Source organism: Pseudorasbora parva, chromosome 2 (assembly GCF_024679245.1).
Source record: "Pseudorasbora parva isolate DD20220531a chromosome 2, ASM2467924v1, whole genome shotgun sequence".
NCBI lineage: Eukaryota > Metazoa > Chordata > Actinopteri > Cypriniformes > Gobionidae > Pseudorasbora > Pseudorasbora parva.
In genome coordinates this window covers 26277798-26295615 of record NC_090173.1, presented here as the reverse complement: position 1 = coordinate 26295615, position 17818 = coordinate 26277798, and the positions used below count along the sequence as shown (strand labels likewise).

At 39.0% G+C, this 17818-nt stretch overlaps 1 protein-coding gene across 4 annotated transcripts; it reads left to right on the top strand.

Annotated features, from left to right (window-relative positions):
- Positions 1-647: 647 nt before the first annotated feature.
- Positions 648-15723, top strand: LOC137052556 (protein outspread). Of its 4 annotated transcripts, none has more exons than XM_067428895.1 (24): positions 649-854; positions 926-1000; positions 1110-1175; positions 1457-1614; positions 2198-2282; positions 3770-4172; positions 4706-4799; positions 5569-5689; positions 6140-6244; positions 8047-8103; positions 8209-8277; positions 8366-8455; positions 8546-8655; positions 8821-8844; positions 8997-9504; positions 10502-12919; positions 12991-13138; positions 13951-14056; positions 14230-14389; positions 14464-14571; positions 14852-14938; positions 15169-15274; positions 15377-15450; positions 15530-15723. In XM_067428895.1, the coding sequence occupies exons 1-24, from the start codon at positions 732-734 to the stop codon at positions 15590-15592; spliced, it is 5358 nt and encodes a 1785-aa protein (XP_067284996.1). In that variant the 5' UTR covers positions 649-731; the 3' UTR covers positions 15593-15723. The 4 variants fall into 4 exon arrangements, with proteins under 4 accessions (XP_067284998.1, XP_067284996.1, XP_067284997.1 ...); XM_067428896.1 differs by having other exon boundaries at positions 923-1000; positions 3773-4172; XM_067428894.1 differs by having other exon boundaries at positions 923-1000.
- The last annotated feature ends 2095 nt before the right edge of the window (positions 15724-17818 follow it).

Below are 17818 nucleotides of genomic sequence, written 5' to 3'. Positions count from 1 at the left end.
TATTCATAAGCATCCAGTGACTTACATGCTTGTATCGGGTGTGCACGCTTGGTTTCTCAACTAAATACGTATATATCCGACCACTAAGTTATATCTGGCCATCTGCTAACGTCTTCTATCCACTCCACTATAGTACACGGATCTGGTAGCCGAATACCATTAGATAAAGTCAACTTTTTAAAATAACTTTCTCGGTTTGTGTTGCTTAATCCGCTCACGTAGCTTGACATGCTGCTGATTCTCGCCACAGTTTGTTGCCAAAATGCGCGCGCATACGTTGCTGCGTCATCATTGTATAGATACAAACAGTAAAAGGGTCTATAACGTTAAATGAATCTCTTTGGTGAACGAAGTCATATAGAATCGATTCATTGGAATGAACCGAATTCCTCGCCGCTGAATAAATTGGTCGCTAGTACAGCTGGAAGCGACATAATCAACAACCACGCTATTGTGTTTTGTTTGTGCTACTAATGTAAGTTCTGTGGATCAAAACGTTCTAGAAGTGCAGAACTCTCCACCAAATATTGCGTTTAGGCGTATTACTCATCCTCTAGGCCTACTAGAATCCACAGCTGAAAGGTCTTTCCTTTCACAGCTGAAAGGAAGATAATATATTTTTTACAGAAAATAAAGACCACTGTCGTCACTTTAAATTCGTTTATTTTATTTTTATTTTAAATTAAATATAACAAGGTAGCCTACATTTTGTCGACACCTGCAAATAAACTATGTTTCCTTCACGTGAGAATCGGTGTCATCGCTTTCAGGCCAACATCTTTAATAAAAGTAAATGTCAAAACTGCTTTAAAACTGTGGATTCGCACAAACTCAGCGAAACAGAACTGTATCAGGTGAGGATATACTTTCTTAACTTTTTAAAATTCTGGATAAATGGAGTCATTATCTCTCTTTGTCCCAGAAGAAGCCTATTCAGGTGGGGTGGCTCCTCTTGGCCCCAGAGGACACTGACTTCAGCTGTTCTGGCCACAGAAAACGGGTGATGATGGCACTGGCAGTTCTTGAGATTTTTCCACCACCAGATACAGACCCTTTATATGTCTAGTTTTAAGTGTATTATTGATCTTTCTTTGCTATCTCTGTTATAGAAATGGCAGAGGAGATATTTTGTGCTTTATGAGCATGGGCTTCTACGCTACTCTCTGGATGAGATGGTGAGGTTTAACTTGTTTTTCATGTGACTTTTTCTAAACTCTTTATCTTGTTTACCCTAATATCTCAAGCGTAAGAAACCCCATCACTGAGACTAGACCAGAAATGTTAATTTTGAGGTTTTACGTATACCGAATTGATTTTTGTAGGCCAACCTGGGAGTTAGCATCACCATGATTAATTTATAATAAATACAGCAATGCTCCATAAAAAGCAAGAATTGTACATTTTGATTTCATAGTGACTTTAAAATCTTTCTTGCTCTGTGGAATGTTTTATCTAGCCAGGTACATTGCCTCAAGGAAGTGTGAATATGATCCAGTGTTGTGAGATTCTTGATGCTTCATCTCAAACTGGCTTCCAGAACTGTCTGAGGTTGTGCTTCACTATCAGAGACTACTACATCCGATCAGAGAATACAGACAGCTTCAGCATCAGTAGGTAATGCACTCACTTATCTGTGGTGTGAACCTAGCCACACGTAACAGCTACTTAATCATTAGTTTATCATTTGTATTGCACTTGATATACAGCCATATACATTTATGCAATGCAATCATACTGCATGTTGAGATGTGTATATAATGGAACAAAAGAGGCTAAGTCAAGCTGTTAAATGTCTCAGCGGTTCACTAGTTCAATTGAAATCATCTCTCTCTTTTTCTCATCCCTCTGTTTCTGCTTAAGTGTTATAAGTCAGTAAATCTCAGCCAGGCTGATCTAATCCCTTAAGAGTGTAATAGAAGGTGTCAAGGAGTCTTGGATTAAAGTGTGTGTGTGTGTCTTTCTGTGTTGAGAACACCAGCTTTAGAACTGTTTCTGATTATCCGGGCTTGTTCTTTTATTGCTCGTAATTCTCTGCTTCTTTGTAACCAGAGTTTTTTAGTCTAGAAGAGTGATGTCTAAAAAGCAGAAGTAAGAGAAATCTGAATGATTGTTTGAGCTTGCATATGTTTGATTTCCATCCAGGGTCCTTTTTTTGAGGTCTGTCCTCTATATGAATTTGACTATTTGTTTTATCTAGGTGGCAGGAAAATCTGATTGTTTACCCTAAAGCTGCTAAATCAAATCAGAGGAAGAAGGGGAAGGATTCTGCCCACCCACTGCATGTGAGTCTTGTTTATATTTAATGAATGCATGTTTTGTGATAAGCAATGCCTGCACCCTGTCTAATATCTTTTTAATATACTATCTGGTTATTTTCTTTGGTAAAATGTGAATATGAACAGAAAAATGTAATGTAGTATTGTAGTATTTCTGTGTGTATTTTTTAAAATAATTGTTCATTGTTTTTTAATAATTGTAAACTTTTTTTTTTTTTTTTTAAATGTAATAGATTTGTCACAAAAAAACATTGATATACTTTGTCAGCAGTTAATTTGAGATTTGCAAGGTATAGCTGTACTAAACATGTAGCAGGATTTAGTACTATTTTTCAGTGTTTTTATAAATATTTCATTAAGGAATTACAATCCAAGCTCTTCTGGTGGATTAGATATCCAGATATGGTGATCATAATATCTAAAATAACACTTTAAAAAGTCATTTTAAGTAATTAACATTGTTCTATAAAAATGGACTTTTAAAAATATTTGTAAACGGATCAAGAGATGATATAACGTATAATATGCCATGAAGCTCATTCCATGCATATGGAGCATGATTGGAAAAGGCAGATCTGCCAAGCTCAGTGCAGTAAATATGTTCTTAAGTAAAAGTTTTCTTGTTGATCTGGGTCTCTCTCTCTCTCTCTCTCTCTCTCTCTATCTCTATCTCTATCTCTATCTCTATCTCTATCTCTATCTCTATCTCTATCTCTCTCTCTCTCTCTCTCTCTCTCTCTCTCTCTCTCTCTCTATCTCTATATATATATATAATATAAAATATTACCTCAGTATATATATATTTTTTTCTTCTTAAGAACAGCGGAGTCCATTTTATAATTTCATATATATATATGTTACAAATGTGTACGGACACTTAGTACACTTCAAAAAAGTGCAATTGAAGGTTTGTTTTTAGATTGGTAACAGACAGTAATGTTGATAGAATAATGCTGTTTTGGAGTACCGCTCCTTTAAATGCCCTCCTCCACCTCTGTTCTTTGCTTTAATTACATTTCTAAATGCTGTGCTGTCTTTCTGTCCAGTTGATTTACTAATCCTTCTCTATCTTCCTTCTGCAAATTCTTTCTGCTGACAGTAGACCAAATTGATCTAGTGTGTGAAAGTACCATTCCACTGTGGTGCAACAATTAACAGCATGTAGATAAGATGCTGTGCTCCTGTATTTTGTGTATGCATTTTTTTTTTTTTTTTTTTGTAATTTGAAGCATTAGTCAGATGGAAGTTTAACAGAATTAACTTAAGTGATCTAGACAGGATTATTGAGCATCCCCCGGGGAGGGTAAAGAGTTTGCAAAGTGAGGGCAAAAGACATGTGCTTGTTTGTCAAGCAGGTTGTATATAGAAAGAGAGAGGCTTTTCCTTCACCACACATGCCAATTGGATTTTGCTGGCAGTGCGCTCGTGTGCAACCTGTCAGTCTCTGATTTACTCGCCTATATCCTTTGTCTCTCTCTTTCACTCTCTCTCAGCAGACAGCAGGAAACCAAACCTCTAGCAGCAGTGGTGGTGGTAAAAAGCCCAGCACTCCTGGAAGTAGTGTCACCAGCAGCATTAATAGACGAGGCAGCATCACTTCTAGTAATACCAGTTGTGGTAAAGTGTCCATCAGCAACAATGCTGAAACTAGTACCAGCGGTGCCACTAAAGGCAGCAGCAGTACCAAAGGGGCCACCAAAAAAGACAATACATGTAGTGTGATGAGCACGGTGGAGGTCCCATTGCTTTCCTCAGAGAAAGAACTGGAGGAGGAGTCACTCAATTGTGCAGTCAGGGTTCCTTCCAGCAGTGGTAATGCTTCATCACTCAATACCACTCTTGGCTCCTGTCCCTCTTCGTCACTCGATCAGCTCCCGAGCGGCTCCAGCTCAGACGGTACGACCTCGGAGTGGCTTTTGTGTGCGGGCTTATGACAGTACTTGTTTGTTTTAGTGGTTACTGATTTGTTGGCTTAAAAAATAAAGGTAGGTAGTAGCTAATACTATTGTTCATTTCTCTATTAGAGAATTCGAATAGTTTGCATGGAAATTTAAATTCTGCCATTTACTTATTCTAAACCTATATAAATGGATCAGATCTTTTGAATGAATCAGTTGATTAGTGTACCACTTTGGTGTGGAGCACTTTTATGATAATGTTTTTTTTTTTTTTTTTAACTTGAAAGCTCCAGTATTTATTATTCATTTAAACTATTTTGCGTTCCATGGAAGAAAGAAAATCATTATGCCCGATTTTCATTTTTCGGTGAACAATGAAAACATTTTCTTTTTTACATTGCATGTGCATGACACAAATATGTTACTGCTCAAGTTTTAATTCCTTGTAAACTCATCTCCATTGGATAAGTAAGAATAGGAAATACAGATTAGTTCTGGACTGAGTTTGCTTTGCTTTCATTGCTCTCTCAGGTACTAAGAGTCGATTGGGCACTGAAAGTGGCTATTCCTCTCTGGAGAAGACAAGTCCTCGTGTTGCAGATAAACAAGCACACACTGACTCCAGGTGTGACTGTGATTCTGTTCGTTCACTTGCCTCACACCCATGTATGTTTCCTACCTTAAAGTCCGTTAGCTCCTGCCCCTTTCCTCCACCATCTAATCACAGCTCACAGGGGACATGTGGGGGTGAGTCTGAAGGTGTAGTAGGTTGCTCTTGGGAGAAAAATTTGGAGTTCAATGGGGAGAGACAATCACACACATCCATGACACACACACTCAGACATGAAGCACATCAAGCACCCAGCTCAAGAAGAAAAGTACACCGGCTGTTTGGAAATCGGAGGAGGTAAGAGGTATTGGTTTTTATGTATAATGTGTGTGGCTCCCTCTAGTGTTTATAATTGTATTGCTATTCCTTCAAAAGTGTTTTTCTGTCTGTTCATCTTTCAGAAGACCTCATCCCATCTCCATCAGTCAAATCAAACCAGATCTGCTTGCTTTTCCATTTGCTGTTTTACTACAAAAATATTCTACAAGCCACAATTCTCAATGTGTTTAAATGTTTTTTTTTTTTTTCTCAACAAATGTCAGCAATTTGTTCATATTGTTTTCATTTCAGTTGTAGGTGTTCTATGTATATCTTGACTTTAATGGCACCATTATATGTCTATACTGCATATTACAATCCATCTCTGTTTTGTCTTCTCAATGTCTTTCTATATTAGGCTAAGAACCTTTTTTTTTTTTGAGAATTTATAAAGCTCAAAGTTGAATATGAAATTGATATCCACTGTTTTAGAATATCTTTTATATGTTTATATGTTTGTTTCTAGGACATCTCAGGATGCTGATCAACAGGAGGCTTCGTTTCTGGATAACAAGCTTCCCAGCTCAACCTTCACTTCCTCGTCTACTGCACAAAATGACATTAAGACAACTGTCAGTACATCTCAGGTGAACTCATTCTGAATGAATTAAACCAAGTACACTAAAAAACAAAAGTTGGAGGTTTGTAGGATTTTGTAAATATTTTCTAAACAAGTCTCTCATCCATTGCACTTAGAAGCAGGTTTTCAATATGCTTATTCTTATTGTTATCAATGTTGAAATTTGTTAAAGTTGTGCTGCTTAACGTTTTTTGGAAATCGTGAAAATAATGAATTAGAAATACTTAAATAGAAAAAAATATATAAATATTTTGTAACATCATAAATGTCTTACTGTGACACTTCTATTTAATCCATCCTTGTTAAATAAAAGTATACAAAAGAAAACAACAGAAAACAACAGTGCATTTGGGGCATTATTGAAATAAGGTCAAATGAGATATAATAGTTTTATGTAATGCCCTTAAATGCGAATTATTTTCTCATTCTGTTACTCTGCACTTTTGGCTCTAAGTAGGAGTCCAGCCCTAATGATGACATTACTGACCACTCACGACCCGTCACATCATGTTCCATCCGCTCCAAATCCCTTGAACGCAGAACGCTTGATCACACACCCACAGTAAGTACATCCAATACAGATCAGAATGACCCTAATGTGTGTTTATTTTGCCAGTAAATACATTTGAATCAAATGATTTGAGTGATGTAGTGACTAATTTAATGTATCTAGTTAATCATAATTAACCATGCATATAACATACAGTCTTGTTCAAAATAGTAGCAGTACAATGTGACTAACCAGAATAATCAAGGTTTTTCGTATATTTTTTTATTGCTACATGGCAAACAAGTTACCAGTAGGTTCAGTTGATTCTCAGAAAACAAATGAGACCCAGCATTCATGATATGCACGCTCTTAAGGCTGTGCAATTGGGCAATTAGTTGAATTAGTTTAAAGGGGTGTGTTAAAAAAAATAGCAGTGTGGCATTCAATCACTGAGGTCATCAATTTTGTGAAGAAACAGGTGTGAATCAGGTGGCCCCTATTTAAGGATGAAGCCAACACTTGTTGAACATGCATTTGAAAGCTGAGGAAAATGGGTCGTTCAAGACATTGTTCAGAAGAACAGCGTACTTTGATTAAAAAGTTGATTAGAGAGGGGGAAACCTATAAAGAGGTGCAAAAAATGATAGGCTGTTCAGCTAAAATGATCTCCAATGCCTTTAAAATGGAGAGCAAAACCAGAGAGACGTGGAAGAAAACGGAAGACAACCATCAAAATGGATAGAAGAATAACCAGAATGGCAAAGGCTCAGCCAATGATCACCTCCAGGATGATCAAAGACAGTGGAGTTACCTGTAAGTACTGTGACAGTTAGAAGACGTCTGTGTGAAGCTAATCTATTTTCAAGAATCCCCCGCAAAGTCCCTCTGTTAAAAAAAAGGCATGTGCAGAAGAGGTTACAATTTGCCAAAGAACACATCAACATGCCTAAAGAGAAATGGAGGAACATTTTGTGGACTGATGAGAGTAAAATTGTTCTTTTTGGGTCCAAGGGCCACAGGCAGTTTGTGAGACGACCCCCAAACTCTGAATTCAAGCCACAGTACACAGTGAAGACAGTGAAGCATGGAGGTGCAAGCATCATGATATGGGCATGTTTCTCCTACTATGGTGTTGGGCCTATTTATCGCATACCAGGGATCATGGATCAGTTTGCATATGTTAAAATACTTGAAGAGGTCATGTTGCCCTATGCTGAAGAGGACATGCCCTTGAAACGGTTGTTTCAACAAGACAATGACCCAAAACACACTAGTAAACGGGCAAAGTCTTGGTTCCAAACCAACAAAATTAATGTTATGGAGTGGCCAGCCCAATCTCCAGACCTTAATCCAATTGAGAACTTGTGGGGTGATATCAAAAATGCTGTTTCTGAAGCAAAACCAAGAAATGTGAATGAATTGTGGAATGTTGTTAAAGAATCATGGAGTGGAATAACAACTGAGAGGTGCCACAAGTTGGTTGACTCCATGCCACACAGATGTCAAGCAGTTTTAAAAAACTGTGGTCATACAACTAAATATTAGTTTAGTGATTCACAGGATTGCTAAATCCCAGAAAAAAAAAAATGTTTGTACAAAATAGTTTTGAGTTTGTACAGTCAAAGGTAGACACTGCTATTTTTTTGAACACACCCCTTTCAACTAATTGCCCAATTGCACAGCCTTAAGAGCGTGCATATCATGAATGCTGGGTCTCATTTGTTTTCTGAGAATCTACTGAACCTACTGGTAACTTGTTTGCCACGTAGCAATAAAAAATATACTAAAAACCTTGATTATTCTGGTTAGTCACATTGTACTGCTATTATTTTGAACAAGACTGTATGTTGTTGCTAATGCTCTTTTCCTCTCAGCCTGACCTACTTAATTTCAAAAAGGGATGGATGTCTAGATTGGGAGAAGATGGAAAGGTGATTTTTGAAGTTTTGAGCGTCTCAGGTCGCATATATTTGAATGTTAGTTTTGTTTTTAATTTGTAAAATGTCCTTATTTTTTCTTTTCTGTCTTTTTTCTAGTGGCAGAAACATTGGTTTGTTCTTACTGACCAGACTCTGAGATTCTACCGTGACTCTGTAGCAGAAGAGGTAAATTGATTCATAAAGAATCATCATAACTGATTTTCCATAAGCAGTTAAGAGAACTGAACTGGTCTTTCTCTGTTTTGTCACTTAGGCAGCTGATGTGGATGGTGAGATCAATTTGTCTACTTGTTACGATGTTACAGATTACCCTGTACAAAGAAACTATGGCTTTCAGATTCATGTGAGTGTATATTAGCTCAACTTTAAGCTTATGTGTTTGTGTCTATTTCATTTATATTATTATTATTTTTTCATTCCTCTTTTCATACAGACAAAGGATGGGGTCTTCACTCTCTGTGCAATGACTTATGGGATACGACGGAACTGGGTCCAGGCAGTAATGAAAAATATTCATCCCAGCACTGCCCCTGATGTTACATGGTAACAACTTTAAAGCTAGCTGCCATTAATCCAGTTGTTACAAATATGTATATGGATATCTAACCCCAAAAGCATTTATTGCTCTGCTTTGCTCACAAAACAATCCCATGTTGGGGGACTGACTTTTTCAATCTGCCATTTTCTTTTTCTCCAATGCTATACAAGGAAAAATCCCACTATAAAATCCAGGTTTGAATGTTTTTTCTTTAACCATAAGTGTTTTTTCTTTTCTTTTCCTTTTTCATTTAAATTAATTGTATATATGGTAGCATACACAAACACACAATTTATTTTAATTTAAATAACTAAATCATAGTTTGCTACACCTTTTCTTTCCTCAGTTCTATTCCTCAAAAAGTGCCATTGATTGGTGCGCATGCTCGTACAGGCTCCTCTCAATACAATACAATTCCCCAGGAGGGAGAGCAAAGGAGTCGCATCCGTGAGCGCCGTAGAGATGGACGTTACAAAACCTTTGATTGGGCTGAATTAAGTTGTAAACAGCACAAGGAGGAGTTGTCAAATAATCTGTCAGGAAGGCAATGGAACCATGACAGTGAGCGCTCTGTGCCTCCTGCACCGAGATCATCCCCTGAAGAGCCGATTATAAGTTCTGTATCTGAGGCATCAGAGTACAAATATCCACAGAAGAAGAGACCCTCTCAGAGGCAAAGCTTGAACATCATGTCCGCCGATATCCCATCGCACTTATCACTTATGGCTGTGTCAGGTTGCACCTCTCCAGAATCAATCAGCCCAGACAGCTTAGAGGTTGATGCAGGGACAGTGCGTGTCCAATGTGACCGTGTTGGTGAACTACTGGAAGCTAAACCCAAAGAAGAAAAGCAGGTAATGTAACAAGCAAATAGGGTTTGAAATTAACAGCCACCAACCTGGCAAATGCGGGGAAATATCCACTGTGGTGGGTAACGCATATCAACACACCAGCCAATTTGGCGGGTTATGATTTAATAAATTATCACTTCGCATGGCATTGCTGTTAGAGCCCCTCCCCTAAAAGTAGCCTCAAACATGGGCAAAACAATGCATAAAGAGTTACTACGACTACGACTACCCAACTACGACTCCGGCTGTTCAAAATCATGCCACACCATGGCGTCACTAACATAGTTTTCAATTAAAATACAACAGTTTTGAACACATGTATGTACATACACTTAAAGAATAAGTTCACCCAAAAATTTGTTAGTTACTTACCCTCATGTCATTCAACACCCGTAAGACCACCATTCATCTTCAGAACACATATGAAGATATTTTTGTTGAAATCCGATGGCTCAGAAAGGCCTTCATTGACACCAATGTCATCTTCCTCTCTCAAGACCCATAAAACGCACTAAAGACCTCGTTACAAAGCCCATTTTACTACAGTGGCTATACAATCATTTTATGAAGCGACGAGTAAAAATAAAACTAAATAACTACTTGCATACTGATGGGCTGATTTCAAAACAAAGCTTCAAACCATTATGAATTAATGTATCAATTCATGATTCGGATCGCCAAAGTCACGTGATTTCAGCAGTTTGTCGGTTTGACGTGCAATCCGAAACATGAATCTACATACTGATTCAAAGCGGTTTGAAGCTTTGTTTTGAAATCTGCCCATCACTATATAATCGTTATTTCGTTTTTTTTGCGCACAAAAACTGTATAAGTGTATTTAAATCTAAGATGTGACTTTGATAATATGGTTTCATTTCTTATATGTTTGTTTTGGCTATTAACAGTTGATTTCGTTTTTTGCTAGTTGAAGTTAATTTCAAGTCCTGGTTGTATCATTACATATCATTTGTCATAGCTGAAACAAAGTCTTGCATTACAGGTTGATCGCTCCACTTCTCCATTGCCAGTCACCTTTTGTCCATCCTCAACACAGACAGAATGGCAGTGGGATGTCGAGCTTCAGAGCCTGCGCAGAGAGTTGAAGGCTGAGCATGAGAGGAATCAGACTAAAGAAAGGGAGTTACGCCATAGTGAGGCCCAACTACAAGCTGAACTTAACGATAGCCAGGGATGTCTTCAGAGGGCAGAATTAAGGATTCAGAAGGCAGAAACTTTTCTGAAGGAGCGCGAGGAGATGCTGGAGAGTCTGCATGAACGGTTGGAGGAGGTAACAGGCCGTCTTAAAGCAACCGAAGAAGCTCAAGCCTTAAAGGAGGTCCGGCTGCAGAGGCACCTGCGCCTCCTGCAAGAGAGCCAGGAACGAGAAAGGAGGAGCTTCAGTGACAGCCTTGACCAATCAGAACAGCGATCGAAGGAATTAGAGGAGCGATTGAGGGAGAAAGAGGCTGAGCTGCAGAAGTTGTCAACAGGGGAAGTTACTGATGACATTCTAAGAAGATGCCAGGAGCTACAAAACCAGCTGGAGGAGTCCGACAGTGAGGTCGGTCGTCTGCAGGCACGACTCCAAACTGAAGAGACTCTTTATTATGACATGGAGCATGATTATGAAAGAGCTTGTGAGGAGATACAGAGTTTGCGAGGTGCTCTGCTGGACTGTGAGAGAGTAAGTGAAGAGCGCTTCCAAACCCAGCTGGTGCAGCAACAGCAAGAGCTGCACAGGAAAGAACGTGAACTCCAGGAAGTGCTTGTTAAGATGGCAGTCTTGGGCAGTAGTCTAGAGGAGACAGAACTAAGGCTCAAGGAAGCCCAAACCCATCCTTCTGAAACGAATGTTCTCTGTGAGATGCTGATTGAGCCACAACAACACAGACAGAAAAGGAAAAAAGATTTGGACATGCAACCTACTCCTCAAGGAGATGAGTCACACAAAGTGATCTCTGTGATCCAGGCGCTAGAGCGCAAGTTGTGTGACACTGAAGAGCGACTCCGGGAGCTTACCATGCATCTTCAACAACAACAACAGCAACAACTCAACACTGGATCACACACGCCTAACGATTACTGGGGCTTCCACAGATCCCTCCAGAATCCAGAAGGCAGACTCTCTGTGGATGCTCTGCCGAGTTTTACTGGAGCTTTGCATAGTCTGCAGGGAACCACTTTACGCAGAACTTCGGACAAAGCTAATGTCTCCCTTTATGAGGATGGAAGTCCAAGGAGAAATCCAGCTCTGGACATTGCCAGCAGAGTGTTGTCGCTGGAGGCACTGATTGTCCAAAGGATTGCCTCTGCACTTGAGCATCCCAGTACAAAGTTGATTAATAGATTGTCAGAAGTGCATGTCCAAGTGCTTAGGATGGCTAAAGGAGGCAGTCTTAATGGGCCTGTGGAACCTATTTACTCTCCGATCTTCTTGGACCCTCTTGAGCAAGATCTGCTAGACAATAACCTGAGTGAAAGTGTGATCCATAGACTGTGTGTAGGAGCAGAGATGGCATACCTCCAACACAGTCTGTGCACTCATCCCTCAAAGGAGCAACAGGGATTGAAGCCCTTTTATGTGTTGCCTTGGCCAGTATCTGACAGTTCCTCTGGAACCAAAATGGAAAACTGTTCCAAACAGGGGTCCAAACTGGCTGACATTAGCCCTCCAGAACTTGCACCTTACAGTGAACAGATGGAGGATGAACTGGTGACCAATCTACTCCTTGAGGACTCTGAGGCACAGCTTGCTTGCAGAAAGAGTCTGGTGGTAGAGCTCCGAGCTCAGGCGAAGTCACTGCACAACCTCTCAACACAGCTACAGTGTGATGAAAGAGAGGCTGACCTTCCTGGTGAACCACCTGCAGTCATTCTGAGGGCTGCAATGTGTCAGGCCACTTTGGCATACATGGCTTGTCGTCTGCGTTCGGCTCTGCAACAAGAGATGGGTGCCCTGCGCAAGCAGAAAGAGCAGGCTGAGTGTGAGTGTCGTGCTGTGTGTCGAAGTATGGAGACTCTTTTCCAAGAACAGACAGAGCGCTATGAAGAGAAGCTGCATGAGGAGCGCATTGTTGTTGAAAAGGCAAAGCAGGAACGTGTTTCGGCTGAGACCAATGCTCAATTGAGGACTAAAGAAGCAGAAAGATTGCAGGTAGAGTTTGAGGAGAAGCTGCAGGAGCTCCAGAAAATCCATGAGGAGGAGATGAGCCGTCTCCATGAGTTCTACATTCAGAAAATGTCAAAGCCAAAAGCTGCAACCCCTTCAGAAGTAGACAAGAGTGACAAGACGGTGCAGATTTCTGTAACTACTCTGCAAGACCGAATCAGAGAGCTTGAGACTGAGGTCACTTGTTTGAGGGCAGACCTCAGCAACCAGGATGTCAAAACCTTCCAGCTTGACCTGGAAACCATCAAGGTGCCCACGGCATTCTTGTTAAAGCTTGAGATTAACATGTAATTATACCTAAAATTATTTTTGTGTCTTAGGCCACATATGAACATGGTTTCAGCATTATGGAGGACAGCCACCAGCGAGTTATTGAGGAGATGCAGAGGCAGCATCAGAGAGAGGTGGAAAGACTGACTGAGGAAAAAGAAAGATTGCTGCAGGAAGAGACGAATGCTACCATTGCAGGTGCTCCTCTTAGCATTAGTTCTATTCTTTCAGCTTTCATAGCAGAACACAGGGGTGTCTAGTCCTGCTTCTGTCCTGCAGAGTTTAACTCCACCCCCATTTAAACACACCTCAACCAGCTAATTAAGGTCTTAAATGCATACTAGAAGGCAGGTTTGTTAAGGCAAGTTGGAGCCAAACTCTGCAGGACAGTGGCCCTTCAGTAGCAGGTTTGGACTCCCCTGGTGTAACACCAGACAAGTAATTTTGACGTGCAGCAAAGACTACAATAGAGTACCTAGCACTATGAACTAAACTGAACAGAATTAAAGGCATAGTTTACCCAAAAATGTAATGTCTGTTTTTAGCATTCCTCATTTTATTGTAAAACTTTATAACACTCACTCTGTTATTTTGCAGTACTGGGAAATTGTATGGGAATCTAGGATAGCTGTGGTCACCATTGACTTTCATTGTGAGAAAAAGAGCAACTTGGACATTCTTCTAAAAAAAAATGTATTTTTTATTTTTTAGTCAAACCGATTTTAAACATTGCGAGTTAAATTACAATTTATATTTTTGGGTGATCTGTCCCTTTTGACAATCATGCACAATAATAAAAAGGAGCAGAAATGGGCATAAGAAAACTACAGAGCTAAATATATAGGGTTTGTTCTAAATTTGTACTATCTTGTATTTAACTATGGGTAAAAGCATATGCTAAATTAATTAAATTTAAATTGGTGCTCTACATGCTTAGAAACATAAAGCATAATCTAGAATCTCTGCTTCTGTATTTACAATTTTTTTTAATAATATTTATTGTTGTTCAGCCATTGAGGCCATGAGGAAAGCTCATAAAGAAGAAATGGACAAGACTCAGAAAGCCCTGCAAAATGGAGCCAATGTGGACATCCGTCAGCTACGTGCACAATATAAGTGCGTGTGAGATGTCTATTATTAATCTGAGAACTGTCAGCCACACCATGAAACATCAATTTTAGGCTGCAGAACTATAAAATAACTATATGCTTCATCCACTCATTATTGGTATAACTACATTTTTTTTCTGTCCACTGAGAAGTGTATGTGTCTTGGTGCATTTTGTGCAGTGAGGAGGTAGAAACATTGCACAGGGAGCTGGAGGTTTTGTCAGAGCAGTATTCTCAGAAATGTCTGGAAAATACTAATTTGACCCGGACTATAGAAACAGAAAGGGAGGCCATGAGTTCAACCCAGAGAGAGAACCAGGAGCTTCGCACTCACAACCAAGTAAATGTGCATGCACACAAAAAATATGCATATTTATACAGTCATTGCTTCCCTGACATATGTTTGTTTCTAAGGAAATGAACGAGTGTTTGGCTGCTGAATTATCCCTGATGCATTCACGCATGAATGGGGAGGTGAAGCACTCCCAGTATTCTCAGGAGAAAGACATGTATCAGTTGGAGGTACAACTTGACACCCTTCTCGTGGCAAAGTGCCCAAATTTCACAGATGTGCAGTGACATGTAATGCTAAAATTAGCAGGGCTTGGTTTTCTGAACACAGATTAAAATGATCTGCACTCTTGAGTTCACTACATTTAATCGGCTTTCATAAAATAAACCTTCGTGGGTTATATTACTACTCAGATGAGATTATGTTAGAGAATATTCCATCAAAGGTGCTATAAAGTCTGTGTGTAAAAACTGATGTGCTCTGATGTGCTCTCGTTCTTTGATGCTGTAGGTAAATCTCCGAGTGAAGGAATCGGAGATTAAGTGTCTGAAACAGGAGATCAACTCACTTAAATTCGAACTCCAGGCAGGAAATATGGTAACACCTTTTAAATTAAAACAAATGAATAGTTTCGGGTTATTATACTACACTAATATTACTACGACTAGGGATGAGAATATAGCTTTTTTTCTTATAGTTAAGCAACACAAAAAAAATGACCATGACACTTTGTGAAAGCCATATCTTACATAGAGTAGACTGCCACTACAAATTTTAAATAGTGTTTTCTCTGCTTTTGTGTTTCTGTTTTACGTTTTTTTTTAAAGCATTTTAAAGAGCTAGACTCTGAGTTGAGCCATTTAGAAGTCAAAACTCAGAATGACTTCACTGAATTGAGGATGGTGCCAGCTCGACAGCAGTGTTTACAATATGGTGAGCAAATCTACAATAAAAGTCTTGAACATGTTACTGTGAAGGAAAACAGATAAGTACATTAACATGCACTTATTCACAATTTGTAAATGTGTATTGCAGATCTGATTAAATCCAGGAGCACACAAGACTTCCTGAAGGACCGTTCAGCACTCACACAGCCTGTCAGATCCCAGGTGGGATTATCTGTTACTTGGTAGGCTACAAAATACTGATGTTCCATAAAACTGAAACATTCTCACTTATTTCCTTAAGGATGGACTCACTGTTCTGGAGAGGATGAAGCTCTTTGAATTAACTAGCACACAAAAGATCTGAGTGTGTGTATCTGTGTGTGTATGTGAGAGAGAGGCATTTTAATTTATGTGGGTTAAATTTATTAAATTGTATATCATTAATACACAATGAATTATAACTATACCTTTAGTCACAGGTGTGTGTGTGTGTGTGTGTGTATACGTCAGTCATTTTAATTTTTATTTAATTACTACTTTAGACAGTAGAATACACTTTTGATATGAGGTTGTCTCTCTAAATCTTAAACTGTTTGTTTATATTTACATGTTTATGCCTGATTGAGCATCAGTTTGATTTGCTTTATCTCGATTTATGAATAAAGTCAAGTTTTCCTGTTTTGAGTTTATTTATGTTTTTGAGTGACTTTTCAGGTGTATGTGCAGATGTAGTGTGTAGAATTTACTGCAAGCAAGCTACAGCTATTTTATCAATATTTTATTCAGATTGTCCTCTTATACTGTAAATGTCACAGTGTCTTCATTTACCGATATTATATGGGTTTAGTGAACGTTACCTAAAGCATATGTAAACGCTTTTTTTCAGTCTTGACTTAAAAGTGCTACCATTGCGTTTTGCTTTTTCAATCAAAGTCCCTTGACCGCCACAATGTAGTGTTTTTTGTACCACTAGATGTCGTGCTCTGTCTGGAATCTGGAAAACCACAGCACAACTTATTTACTTCTTTCTGCTTAAATGAACTAGTTAGTTGTCAGATCCCACTATTTCTATTTTCGGATGTATTGTCGCAGGTATCAAAAGTCATATGCAAACCAGGTATTTGATACGTTTCATAATGGGGTACTGAATATGAGCGCGAGAGCATTTAGCCAAAAATACAATTGATAGCATCTAAACCTGGGGCGTATTTAACCTGGGGCTCGATATCTTTTCACATCATGTGTGGGTATTACGATGTTTTGCTTACTTATAAGTCTCAGCAAATCTGTTATTTCATGTGTGGGGTCCGTGTGAAGCTATAGAGAGCGAAAGGAGCGCGGCAGGTGTGCGCGCGCTCTAATTAAATTCCTGACTGCTTCTTTGTCAGTAATTACTTATGAATAATGCATGTTGCTTTGAAACGATGATCTCTTCATTGTGTTACATTTTCACAACACTGATTAATTTTAAAATCTCTCTCTCTCTCTCTCTCTCTCTCTCTCTCTCTCTCTCTCTCTCTCTCTCTCTCTCTCTCTCTCTCTCTCTCTCTCTCTCTCTCTCTCTGTCTCTGTCTCTGTCTCTGTCTCTCGCTCACACACACACACCAAACGTATGTACAAATGTCCATCCTATTCAACTCGCTTCTGAGCATTTGGGTTACCTTGGGAACGTATTTGCATGTCACTCACTGACTCACTGCCTCCAAGTTCTGTCAGGCTCGATTAGCACCTCAGGCTCCACCTGAAACTTTTTTTTTAATCTATCGTTTTACAGGAACGGTTGGCGAAGTCATGTTTTTTAACAGGTAAATTGTCTTTAATTCATAGACACTTGTCCAGTAACTGACAAAATCGTCCACTAAGCTCGCATTATGAGCGGATGGAAAGCTTAACTTTGAGGCTGTGCATTTTGTTTGTGTAAATTCTGCTTCATACTTTATTTTAGTCTAGGCCAAATCTCGGGTTAAAGAAAGAAAACTGGCGAGAGAGGCCAGCGCTTAAAAAGTTGTAGACAATGAAGGCTGCATGCAGTATAATATTACATTGCATTTGGTCGTGTAATGTCACTGTGGTATCAATATGTCCACACCAGCCTACTGTAGTATGTTTATTAAGTGGGTTTCCTCATAGGTATAGACCGTACTAAAACTGGTGTTTCTCATCCAGGGGGCTGTGGCATAGGCCTCAGCAAGCTCTTAATGGGGTGCAGGATGACCTAAAATGTTTTTTAAATAAATAAATAAATAAATCAAGGTGTACTTTTTTATTTAAAATAATTGCAAAATATATGATAAAATATTGTTTTATGAAAGTATATGTATTTCTTGAACATTCTGTCAGAAAAAAATGTTTGTTTTAAGTAATATTAGCAGCTTTATCATAAACATCGGATTAAATATTATATCTTAAGTTTGAGAACCACTGTACCTAAATCATGTCTTCAATCTAAATGTAAAAATGCAAATAGCTCTGTATAACATCGAAGAGGTCAATATAAAGTCTCTGATAATGTTATAAAAAGCAAGTAAACATGCTGTGTGTTAAGATGAGGGAGAATTGTACAGTGGAGGGTTTGGCTCCTCTACCAGTA

Excerpts from the sequence above, each read along its gene's own strand:
- LOC137052556 (XM_067428894.1), top strand. The coding sequence starts at position 732 with ATGTTTCCTTCACGTGAGAATCGGTGTCATCGCTTTCAGGCCAACATC. Across the intron at positions 14,057-14,229 it reads CAGCTACGTGCACAATATAA|TGAGGAGGTAGAAACATTGC; the intron begins GTGCGTGTGAGA and ends CATTTTGTGCAG. Across the intron at positions 14,572-14,851 it reads AAGACATGTATCAGTTGGAG|GTAAATCTCCGAGTGAAGGA; the intron begins GTACAACTTGAC and ends TTGATGCTGTAG.